This window comes from Magnolia sinica, chromosome 4 (genome assembly GCF_029962835.1).
Source record: "Magnolia sinica isolate HGM2019 chromosome 4, MsV1, whole genome shotgun sequence".
NCBI classification, from domain to species: Eukaryota; Viridiplantae; Streptophyta; class Magnoliopsida; order Magnoliales; family Magnoliaceae; genus Magnolia; species Magnolia sinica.
The window spans coordinates 106,153,857-106,166,682 of record NC_080576.1 but is presented as its reverse complement, the minus strand read 5'-3'; the positions used below and the strand labels follow the sequence as shown (position 1 = coordinate 106,166,682).

At 42.2% G+C, this 12,826-nt stretch overlaps 1 protein-coding gene across 1 annotated transcript; it reads right to left on the bottom strand.

Annotated features, from left to right (window-relative positions):
- Positions 1–3,329: 3,329 nt before the first annotated feature.
- LOC131243664 (heat shock cognate 70 kDa protein 2-like) lies at positions 3,330–6,502 on the bottom strand. Its single transcript, XM_058243163.1, has 2 exons — positions 6,167–6,502; positions 3,330–5,298 (listed from the first exon to the last, which is right to left on the bottom strand). Exons 1-2 carry the CDS (start codon positions 6,378–6,380, stop codon positions 3,563–3,565), a joined length of 1,950 nt encoding a protein of 649 aa, XP_058099146.1. The 5' UTR covers positions 6,381–6,502; the 3' UTR covers positions 3,330–3,562.
- Between the last annotated feature and the right edge of the window lie 6,324 nt (positions 6,503–12,826).

The following is a 12,826-nucleotide window of genomic DNA, read 5'->3' as shown; positions in this document are numbered from 1 at the left end:
GGCACACCCCACAATCCAAACCATTAGGGGCCCTCTTTATTCATGTTAAATACATCTCTCATAACTTTTCTTTCCCACCCTTTTTTTAAAACTTTTCTTACACATTTTCACATGGGCCCCTTTCTCATCTCACACTGCCACCTTTGCATGTGGCCCACCCATCTTTGAAAAACCCTAGCTAACGCAAACACCCAAGACACCATCTATGAGAGACATTAATTGCCTTGGACTCTCTCTCTCTCTCTCTCTCTCTCTCTCTCTCATACATCTCACATCTCTTAACAACACCACTTCTTTACGACCCTCACATCTCTCATAGACACGTGCGTTACATTCCTTGATAGGTGGGATTGTTATCAGATGTCTAAAATTTTCTATAACTGGGTTTGTCAATGCTATTGATCCCATCGACGTCCCATTCGATCTCATCGAGCAATTGTTGATCCCATCGACGGCCTATTCGATCTCATCGAAAAATCCCCGATTTATTTCTTTGCTCGCTGGACTATTTTGGGGTCCAAATTAATATGATCGAATGTGGCTTCGATTCCGTCGACAGAAGTGCGTAGTTTTGCAGAATTGTGAGAATTGTTTCGTATTCCAGGTGTGACACTATATATGAGTGTAATTGTTGAATTATGGTTAAGCGAAGGTTTTCCTAGGCTATTCTAAAGAGGGAAGACATTTTTTAGGGCTTATGGAAGGTAAAAGAGGGTTTTTAGATTATTGTAAGTGATTTCATCTTGTCCTTTTGCTTTCATATAATTTATCGTCGCTTTGTCCCATGGTTTTTTTCTCACAAGGATTTTTTCGCATAAAATCATATGTGCATTATGATTGCTCGTTTACATTTGCTTAATCACGTGAGATCCAAATTCGGGTTTGGATTTTAAATGGGTTGATCTCTGATGAACCGTTGTATGATTTTGGATTTGAAGATATGTATTCTTAGGTATTTGGTTGAACTAATCCAGATGGCTTCGATGGACTGAGATGACTGAATCAGATAGGTTTAATGGGTTTAGACGGGTGAGCTGCTTGTTGAGTAGTTGAGATATGTTAGATGGATGGTTAGATGGCTGGGTCAAAGGCGCTGGTTGTAGTGATGAGGAAAATTGGAGAAATAATCAGAGGGAGATTTGTGTATAGTTGAAGAAGCCGGGAGGCAGACGGCATGCAGGATGTAGATTACCTGATGGAACTATTCACAAGGTCTTCGTGAGATGAAAACCAGGTCGGGTTCACCATGTTGTTTGGGAGAAATCCACCCTGTCCAACTATCATGCTAGATCATATTAGGACATTGGCCGAGGAATAAGGCGGATTCAAACCTAAAGTGGGCCACACAACGCGGAAGGTGAGTAGGGAATTGCCTACTGACGAAACCTTAATGGACATTGGTGGGTGCAAGACCCACCATGCTTCCATTACTTTAGGAAGAAGCTATGAAGGAGAGGGAGACGTCCTCCCGCTTTATTGATTTTCTTCTCTCTTTTTTCCTTTTCCTTTTTTTTTTTTTGTTTTTTTTTTTTTTTGTTTTTGTTTACAGAAGAGGGTTGGCTTTGGGGTGGCCCACATGCATGAGGTGTTGGTATTTGAGTGGAAATACACTATGCATCGGGTGCATGATGAGACGATTTAGCTAGTGTACGGTTTGCATTAATTTGTAAGTTGGTCAAGTGGACTGTTTTGAAATGGACGGCTTAGAATTTTCCCACTCTTTCTAAAAAGAAAAAACGAAAAAGAAATAAACAAATAAACAAAACAACGACCAAGTGCTAGACTTTAACTCCAGACACACCGGTGTAATCATTGCTTTCTTATAAAGAAAATAACTTTGCTAGCTATGCCGTTAGGTGCGATTGATGGATGTACAACCTGATGATCCACTGCGGACATTGGATCTCGAACAGAGTCAACTTGTGTTTTCTACGGGTCTCTCTTTCGATGGCTTTTGCACTAGTACGTTTGAAAGGGTGTGATATTTGGCTAGAGTCGCCATTTCTACGGTACCCATTAGAAACGCTATGAGAGGGGATCCAAAGATGTCACGCCTTAAGATGACTCTTTGATTTGCATCAAGAGATTTGGGGTAAGGATCATAGTTACTGAGAAGGAGGGTGTTAGGCACTCCACTTTGCTCATACAAACATATGGTCTTTATTTTGTAGAATTTAACTCTTTTTGAGAAACAGTCTTGGTTATTACACTAATTTAATGATGAAATGGTGTGTAGTGTAGTATTAAATGCAAATCAACACAAGCTTTCAATGGACAAAATAAATCTTATCATACTTTAAGCATGAATTAAGAAATAGTTTATCATACTAATTCTTTATATGATTGATAGGGTGTCTAACTAGATTATCTAGGATGACCATGAGCTTAATAATTAATCATGGTGTGAAACCTAGTGTATATCATTGTGATCCCTTTCCTTTGAGTCATGATCGCAATATACAAGTGATTCACACAATATGAAGTTAGTTGAATGTTAACACATGAATCAGTGGGAATGGAAATGCCTACTGTGGAAACCTTCTCGGGGCCCACGGTAATGTTTATACGCCATCCAAACCATTTAAAGGTCATTCCCACTCGGATAAACTGAAAACACAAAAAAATTATCCTGATTCAAAACTTCAGTGACCCTAAGAATATTTCAATGGTGGGTGTTCAATCCCCGCTGTTTCCTATCCTAGGGCCTGCTTGAGTTTTGGACATGCCTCATTTTTGGGCTCATGCCCTGGGCTCATGTCCTAACATGAGTCGGCAAAATGGATGGACAAGTTAGATTTCTCACAAACATCACGGTGAGCCTCAGCTAGCTTCCAACTGCCCGGTTAGCCAGTGTGATAGGAAATTAATTATGGCTAGCATATTAGGGCCAATCCTGGCCCACAGGCCGAGCTAATAGTTCCAACCTGGTCTAAACCCGGGTCGGGATCATTGGGCCATCGGATCACCTGGCCCATTACCACCATTTATTTTCACTGCTGACTTAAGGTTCAGAACCAGATGGAACTTGACAAAGTCCAAGTCGACTCATACAAGTTGTCAATCTAATGTCTACACTGCCGTCTTTATCAGGCTCTTTAGTTGGGGTCAAAGGGGTTTGCAGCCTAAACACAGCTTTATCCAAAGGGAAACATTTTGCTAAAACACACCTACTCCACGCAAGCAAATTCTATTGGTTTTGGCCTGATACCCTTCCTAGGAATTGAAAAGCGATCTCTACTAAGGAATCCAATTTAAAATGCCCCAACTTCAAAAGGTGCCAAACACGACAATTTCTGCAGGGGAGCGCACTCAGACACAAAAAGCATCACTAAAGCAAGCAGAGACTTGTGACTGCATCCTGATCATTCTTTTATACTATATTTACTTTCACGACCATCATGCAATAGATAGCCAAACCAGACTATCCAAAATAAAATCAGCATTGCTCTGACATTCGAGCTTCATCTCCCCCAAAAAAAAACAAAACAAAAACAAAAACAAAAAAGACTGATAGGAAAATGAAAATAGTTTGCGACACACTGCTAGAAAGATCAGACATCCTCTAATCCACCTCTTCGATCTTGGGGCCAGCGCCACTGCCACCACTCACCGAGGGACCATCCTCATCCATGCCACCGCCCATGTCGGCACCAGCACCCTGGTACATCTTGGCGATGATGGGGTTGCATATGCTCTCTAGCTCCTTCATCTTGTCGTCGAACTCATCTGCCTCCGCCAGCTGGTTGCTATCCAGCCACTGGATCGCCTGCTCAATCGCGTCTTCAATCTTCTTCTTATCAGCCGGGGCCAGCTTCGAGGCTATTTTCTCGTCCTTGATGGTATTCCTCATGTTGTAGGCGTAGTTCTCAAGGGCATTCTTTGACTCCACCTTCTTCTTGTGCTCTTCATCCTCTGACTTGTACTTCTCAGCCTCCTGCACCATCTTCTCTATCTCCTCCTTGCTCAGACGTCCCTTGTCATTGGTGATGGTGATCTTGTTCTTCTGCCCGGTTGTCTTGTCCTCTGCCGAGACATTCAAGATACCATTGGCATCGATGTCGAAGCAGACGGTGATCTGCGGTACACCCCTGGGGGCAGGTGGGATGCCAGAGAGCTCGAACTTCCCCAGCAGGTTGTTGTCTTTTGTTCTCGTCCTCTCACCTTCATAGACCTGGATCAGGACACCCGGCTGGTTGTCAGAGTAGGTGGAGAAGACCTGCTCCTTCTTGGTGGGGATAGTGGTGTTCCTCGGTATCAAGACGGTCATGACACCACCAGCAGTCTCAAGCCCGAGTGAGAGAGGGGTGACATCCAAAAGCAGCAGGTCCTGCACCTTCTCATTGCCCTCACCGCTCAAGATGGCAGCCTGGACAGCAGCACCATAGGCAACAGCCTCATCAGGGTTAATGCTCTTACAGAGCTCCTTCCCGTTGAAGAAGTCCTGCAGCAGCTGCTGGACCTTGGGAATCCTGGTGGAGCCACCCACAAGGACGACATCATGGATGGAGCTCTTGTCCATCTTGGCATCCCTCAAACACTTCTCTACTGGCTCCATGCACTTCCTGAACAGGTCCATGTTAAGCTCTTCGAATCTGGCACGGGTGATGGTGGAGTAGAAATCGATTCCCTCAAACAAAGAATCAATCTCAATCGTGGTCTGGGCCGTGGATGAGAGGGTTCGCTTAGCCCGCTCGCACGATGTCCTTAGCCTCCTGAGCGCCCTTGGGTTGCCACTGATATCCTTCTTGTGCTTCCTCTTGAATTCCTGGACGAAGTGGTTCACCATCCGGTTGTCGAAGTCCTCTCCTCCCAGGTGGGTGTCTCCAGCAGTGGCCTTCACCTCAAAGATACCCTCTTCAATGGTGAGGAGGGAGACATCAAAAGTACCACCGCCAAGATCAAAGATTAGGACATTCTTCTCGCCAGCACTGGAAGTCTTCTTGTCAAGACCATAGGCAATAGCAGCAGCTGTGGGCTCATTGATGATACGCATGACATTGAGGCCTGCAATCACACCAGCATCCTTGGTGGCCTGACGCTGTGAGTCGTTGAAATAGGCAGGGACAGTTACAACAGCGTTCTTGATGGTGGAACCGAGGTAGGCCTCAGCAATCTCACGCATCTTGATGAGGACCATGGAGGATATCTCCTCTGCAGCAAACTGCTTCTCCTCACCCTTGTATTGGACAACAATCATGGGCTTGTCGCCAGGGCCTGCAATGATCTTGAAGGGCCAGAGCTTCATGTCGCTCTGGACAGAGGCATCGCTGAATCTCCTGCCAATCAATCGCTTGGCATCTGCAACCAAAATCAATTAACAAAAGACTCAGCAAATACAGTTCGTACGATATCTACGGCTATAAAAGCATACAAGTCTACAAAAATCTGCAAGCCATGGAAGGAGATCTACGGCAACTAATCCAACACGGAAAACTCATAGAAGATGAGGCATCTCCGATCCCAAACACTATATATATATATATATATATATATATATAACTATCCTAGGAAAAAATAGATCTTCGGCTAATAAAAACTCAGGATGCATTCAAGCACTCGCAAGTAATAATCATCATCAACAGATGTCAAGCACAGATTCAAAAAATAAAAAAAACCAGACCAACAAAAGGGTACAACGATTACTAAATTAAGACCTCTACATGCACTCATAAACTACGCGATGAAACGACCAATCTAGGAAGAATGCAATATCAACGGCAAATAACTGCTAAAAATCTCTCTAAACGCCTAAAACCCAATGCATAGGGAAGCATCAGATCGAGAACTAACAATCAACAAGAATATCTGGGGAAAAAAAGGCAGGATCAACAGCCAATAAGAACTCAAATACGGAAAATCAAACAAATTTCAGATAAAGAAATCATGATCTACGGCTTGTAACAACCCGAAATCACGAAAAGAAGGAATCAAATCTTAAAACCTAACAAAAAACGAGGATCTAAATCGAAAGGGAAGATTTACAGCTAATAACAACTCAAAATCAACAGAAAAAGCACAACGCTTCCAAAACAATTATCTGATCGCAGTTCTCACGAAAACTTCAAGATATGCAACTAGAAACTGCTCAAAATCGCAGAGAGAGAGAGAGAGAGAGAGAGAGAGAGAGAGCGCTATCAGAATCAACGATCAAAAAGCTGAAACTTACCGAAAACAGTGTTAATTGGGTTCATCGCAACCTGATTCTTCGCAGCGTCACCGATGAGACGCTCCGTGTCTGTAAACGCGACATACGAAGGCGTCGTACGGTTCCCCTGATCGTTTGCAATGATCTCGACCCGATCATGCTGCCAAACGCCTACGCACGAATACGTCGTTCCAAGATCAATACCGATCGCCGGACCATCGCCCTTTCCAGCCATTTGCCTGCAAAGATCTAGATCGGGATTTGCACTTGTTGAAGGGAAAAGCAGCAAGAGAGAAACGAAAAAGAAAAGGATTGCTTGTTAGAGCTTTTTCGAGGGTTTTGAACTGCTAGGATGAAAGGGGAAAGCGGCTTTTATACGTCTTCCTTGTTGGTTTCCGGAAACTTCTGTTTATTATCAGCCGTTGATGTTGAAAAATATCTTCGCCAGATGGACGGCTGTTTGGGCATTCCGTGTTTTAGGAGGGAGAGATGATGCGCTGCTTCTTCCAGTGCTCTTGAGAAGATTCTAGCTTTTATTGTCTTTCAAGTTTCAACTTTGAGCTTTTGATAGGATACATACGGATGTATTGAAAGAGAATACGGCGCACTCTGGCATCCAAACCATTCGTATGATTGCCCCACCTTCGATATGGAATAATCAGAAAACATTCCCTTAAAGCGTGACTTTTAAAATTTAAATTGGACGGTCTGTTTGACGTATGAAGAATCAAACGGCTAAAATCAATCTGAGGTCCTTGTGAGGCATGGCCCAGCCACGGTAATTCCGGTCATTGCTCATTGAAAGTACCACTGTAGATTCCAACGACCAATGTCCCGTCATAGATGGAAATTACCTGCCAAAAGCTTGAACTTACCGTAAGGGAAGGTGATTTTTGTGAAAAAATTAACCTGTCCGTCCACTTTCCTAAATCATGTCCGGAGATGGGCTCTAAACTGAGTCTACGTAACCACCTTGACGTTCACGTGAAATCCATTCCGTACATTTTATTTGATCATGTTAGCGGGGGAAACAAACAGACCGACGGACTAATCACGGGCCGGGTCAACGACCCAAACAAAGCTAAACCTCAGTCTCCTCGATTACGTACGGGGCCCGACGACGACCTCCTCGAATAAACATGGGAAGAGGCCGAGGTCGACCTCCTCAACTAAATACGACGAAAGGTTGGGTTCGACCTTTTTTTTCTTTTTTACGAGGACTAAGCATTTGCCAGTAAACAGTAACGTGAAGTAAACTATCCCACCCAAGGTGGGCAAGACTCATCCTTAGATGAACATAATATTGATGTTGGCCCGGCTGTAACCCAGCAAGGACCACTCCGGGGCGAAGTCGCCCTCCGCGAGGCCAGGTCAGACCTCAACCGGCTCTGTCCATGTTATCGACGGAAGATCACAGCCACCGACTGCTACATGAATCACCTCAAGATTCTGGCTAAGGATTTAGAAAGATTTATTGTACAATGAATCCGAATCTTATTATAATCAAATGACTATCAAATCAGGATGAGAGTGCTCTATGACACCGCCTCTCCTCACTTATAAATAATATCTCCTATAGTGAAAAGTACACACAATCTCTATCTCTAAACCATCATCATTCAACTAGACCCAAATTTCTAACCTTGGCATTGGAGGATTCCCGACACGAGCTAGGGTCTTCCTTGTCTATTCTTTATGCACGTTCGCAAGCACAGAGAGGGCTAAACGAATTTTTGCATCAATACATTTTATCTAATCATGTTATTACATAGGCCCTAGAATGATGTAGATCCAAAACTCAGCTAGGTTGTGTTGTACCTATTTTTGGTCATTTCCATATTAACCAATTAGAGACTAACATAAGTTGTTACATAATAAGGAAGAAGGGATGGCATGCAGAAAATTTTGTGAAGATATTCAAATAACTTTTTTGTGCACACACATGTAGCATTGAGCTAAATAGTACATGTCATTTGATGGCAGACACGACTAAAAAGTTTAAGAGAAAGAAGGTGGTTGAAAGAAGATGAACGATTAGAAAAATACAAAAAGAGAGAATAATTTGAAAGATCAACGTAGCAATGATTCAATTACTGTAATGGTTGAAGAGAAGAAAAGAAAAAAACGTATACAGAATATATAAGTAGAAAATAAGCCTACAAATAAAAGGAAAAATCGATAAAGCAAATCGTTTTTTCTTATCAATTATCATGCAGTTTACATTTTTTATTTTTTTTATTTTTTTTTCATAGCTTAGTTCTTTCTTAGAAGTAGTCGTAGTCAATTTAATATAATCTTAGTTTACGATTATGCACTAGACTTTTATCTCAATACAAGCAATTCTTCAATAAGAAAAGGCTTCTTGCAATTGCACCTCGACAAACTGTAAGTATTTTCTTTTCGTTTGACAATGGTCAGGTATCTGAAAAAGTCATTTCCTACATAAGGCAAAGTGGAACTTATTTTTAAAAGAAGAACCACACCCTTTGAATATCACCTGAACATTCTATAAAAACAATTTACAAGTGGCTGAATTGGCGATCGATCTGCTCAGATCTTGGTCATATACAGTCACAGTCATCGTATCTGCGAGCCGCATAGTCAATTCTATTATACACGCAGGCACCACACGTGATAAAAGTATACAAACTGAAAAAAGTACTGAACAAGTTACAGAATAGGAATGATGAGAATTAAACATGCACCATTGAAACATTACTCCATTTTGTTGATTCTGACACGCCCACCCGTACCCGCCACACATGACAAAAGCATCCAAACCAAAGAAAGTGTTGAACATGTTGCAAGGTAGAAATGACAAGAACTAAACATCCACCATTGAAACATTAGCCCATTTTGTCATATCATGTTAGGCTCCAAAATGAGGTAGATCCAAAACTAAAGTAGGTTACGCTGTAAGACGGTGAGAATTATGACATTTTTTCCCTTAAAATTCACCCTCATACCCACATGGGTGCTCAAACATATGATCTTAGTGTTGAAACCATAAGATCTACCAATGAACCATGAGAAGAGACCTCATAGCCTTATGAACGGTATGAATGGCATTTGAAAGTCACAATGGGCCTTGTAGAGGTTTCAATGGTAGGCATTTCTCTACACTCCTTTCTTATAGTGTGGCCCACTTGAAGTTTGGATCCGCCTCACTTTTGGGTCATGCCCTTCCATGAAAAAAGGTATTAATCGGGTAGACTTCTAACAAGCATTATCATCATTAAGAAATCCTCGTTGAAGGCTTTGATGAGCAATTGATGTTCTTCCCGATGTATCATGTTGCATAATGGGAGCAGTTAGCTACAACCCATGACCCCGGATCAAAGGATGTGTGTGGGACCTTGCCTCTTGGGCCCACCTTAAAATGTTTTTTTATATCCATGTCATCCACCAATTTTCCCTATTCCTTTTAGGTACGAGCTAAAAAATGAAGTAGATCAAAATCTGGCAAACCACACCATAGGAAAAGTAACCACTTAACGCACGTCATTAAAAACTTTCTAGTGCCCATCGTAATGTAGATTAGTCGTCCCAGCGGTTGATAAGGTCACACAAACCTAAATGAAAGGAAAAGATAAATATCAGCTTGATCTAGAATTTTTATGGCCCATAAAAAAGTTTTTAATGATTATTCACTATTGTTTCTTGTAGTGTGGTCCATCTGAAATTTTGATCTACTTTGTTTTTTTTACCCATGCCATAAAATGATATGAAAAAATGGATAGACGGCTTAGATATACAACATATGCATTAAGGTAGGCACCATGATCAAGGTTCCCTCACAAAGTTGTATCCCGGGTCACGGCTAATTCTCATCTTGCATAACATGGGCAAGTGCTTTAGCAAATAGTTTCAATTTTGAATGGCGCTAGCATACCTCGCTATCATAACTAGTGTGGTCGTTGTCACTAACAACGGAGTTATACACAAGCCAAACCGTGTCGAGCTTTGCCCAACTCGGCTCGGTCAGCAAGCTACCCCAACTCGAATTCCACTCTGCTCAATCTTCAAGCCTGGCCCAGCTCGGGTTAACTGGAGCCAAATTGTCACGCCCCAAACTCGGAAAACGGGCTCACAGAATTCCTGATCTTTGAATCCAGTGCCGACAGCATCCGTAGTACCCTATTCTCGGCTTCCACCGCCCATACGCCAGGTTCCGATCCTAAGATCTTATAAGGAGGATTTTTAGTGTGAAATTTTTTTAAAAAAAATAAAGAAGCATAATCACAAGTATACCTAAATCACAAAAGCAACATCATCATCACATATCCACTAATATCAAAAACTTGAGTACAATATATGAAGGAGAGATACAAGATAAATACCAAAAGCTCTAGAAGCTCTGCCGCACACTCCTACCTCAGCTCAACTGTGTCCTATCATCACCTGCACGCATCTATCGTGCATAAGCTTATAGAAAGCTTAGAGGGTGGTGTACGTGTGTGCGCAAGATAAGTGTCAAGTACACAAATATCAGCGTAAGCAAAATACTGGCAAGGTTATAAGTCATTCAATATCAGGGCATGCAATGCAAATCGGTTATGCAATGCAAATCGGTTATGCAATGCAGAGTTATAGTGAGCCAAATATCAGATACTGAGGATGTAATACAATATGCAATTCTGAAGAACCACGAATACCATCAGTCTCATCTAGGCCATATAAATGAAGAAATATAGTAACTCAAATGCCATATGCCACAGATATAATGTAATATGCTGATTCTGACGAGTCTATAATACCATCAACCTTATTCAGGCTATGCAAAACAGAAGCATAGGAAACCAAATGATATGTACTGAGAATGCAATGGAATATGCGATGAGAATGAAATGACCAAGCTGGAGTGAAATCAGGATGATATTATGTTGTATCGTAGGCTATGGGGTCTATCACAAGGGATTTCTATCCAAACCAGTCCCATACCTAAATTTGGATACGCAAACTCAATGTGGTAAACTCCTGATCTCAGGTTAGTAGCGGCCCCAACCGAAATCCTGACCATTACGAAGGTACACATAATAAATTAATTACGCACCACCAACCCGAGTGGATAGTGCACGAATGAATGAATGAGTCAAATGATGAATATGCAACTCCACATCTCAGTAAGTCCCCATATCAATACTGTACATCTCTGATATCATCACCGGAATTTAGTACACTTTACGTCAGCTTGTCGTCGCCCCATCAAGGGTACAACTAGGTAAGTGGAAGAGACCTCACTATCCGCCTACCAATATCGGTCCGGCTCGTCGATAGCGGACCCATTTATGAGCTGGTCAGACTCAGCTTAACATTGTCTACTCCCTCAGGCGAGTAAGGCCACACCCCCTCCTAATTGACCACGACACAGTGGGAGACGCGGCCTAAGTAGTATACAACCCTCATGCGCTCATGTATATCCACTCGGTTTAGACGTTTGAGCATCCTCTGGTACCAAGAGGGTGTAGAAAATTTCACCCAGGGACATCTATAACACCCCATGTAGAACCAAACATTTACGGTGTTCCATCTGGCCATCCACAACATGCCTGAGGAAGCCACGACCCTGATGTTGCTAGGGCATACGGTAGTCATATCACAAAATGCGAGATGCATAAGTCATACAATTCAGTCATGCATCAAACCTGCGCGTACCGCACGCTCATGTGGGTCAACTCCGTCTCTTAGGGAGTCTCATAAGCAATCAGCCCAATGGCACATGCTATACTCAATCACTCCTCATAACAAGCATGTGGATGATACATATGAGCATGTATCATGAAGTATACCAAGCATGATTATAATCACATACATCATAGTGGGCCGGTATAAGACAGGCCATGACCCGTATAGGTGAATGGCTAGTGTGCAATAATCACCTACACCTGGTGAGTCTCACACATACAATGTGCCTCACGCATATAATGGTCCTTACACATATGATAGGCTTCTTATATCACAATTGGGCCTCATACAATCCTAATGAGCCTTATATGATCACAACGAGCCTCGTACAATCACAATGGATCTCATACCATCATAATGAGTCTCATACAATCACAATGGGCCTCATATAATCACAATGGGCCTCATACAATCACAACGGGCCTCACATGGTCACAATGGGCCTCATATAACAAATAATCTTGCAATGACCTTATACAATCATAATGTTATACTAACATATACTCATTGCATATACTAACATAGTTGTAATCAATAATCGGCTTATATATGGTGGGGTCTATAAAAGACAACAGATCTAATCCATAACATGAGGGTCTGTCTTTAACAGCGGATACACTAAATCTAATACCACAAATTCTTTTACCTATAGCCAGAGGTGATGATGCATCCTCCTTGTATTAAGGATGGGTTTAGATGGCCTACTCATGGGCCTAAGATTGGGCTTCCAGGTTTAGGTACTTCTACTAGCATCAATGGGGACCAAAAGAATTGGGATAGCCCAATAAGGTGAGATGGATTATACTAATAATAGTAGGGGCCCATCAATTTGGGTTAGCCCACTAAGGGGAAATGAGATTGAGCCTAATACAATCACAAGGGCCTCATACCATTTCAATGGCTTATATCATGATGTTATACTAGTACATACTCATAGTCGGCATCGATAATTGGCTTATACACAAGGCGGGGTCCATAGATGGACAACAGATCTAT

Bases quoted from the DNA above. Each gene is read 5' to 3' on its own strand.
- LOC131243664 (XM_058243163.1), bottom strand. From the start codon at position 6,380: ATGGCTGGAAAGGGCGATGGTCCGGCGATCGGTATTGATCTTGGAACG. The intron at 5,299-6,166 runs GTAAGTTTCAGC...TTTTGGTTGCAG, and splicing joins CCCAATTAACACTGTTTTCG to ATGCCAAGCGATTGATTGGC.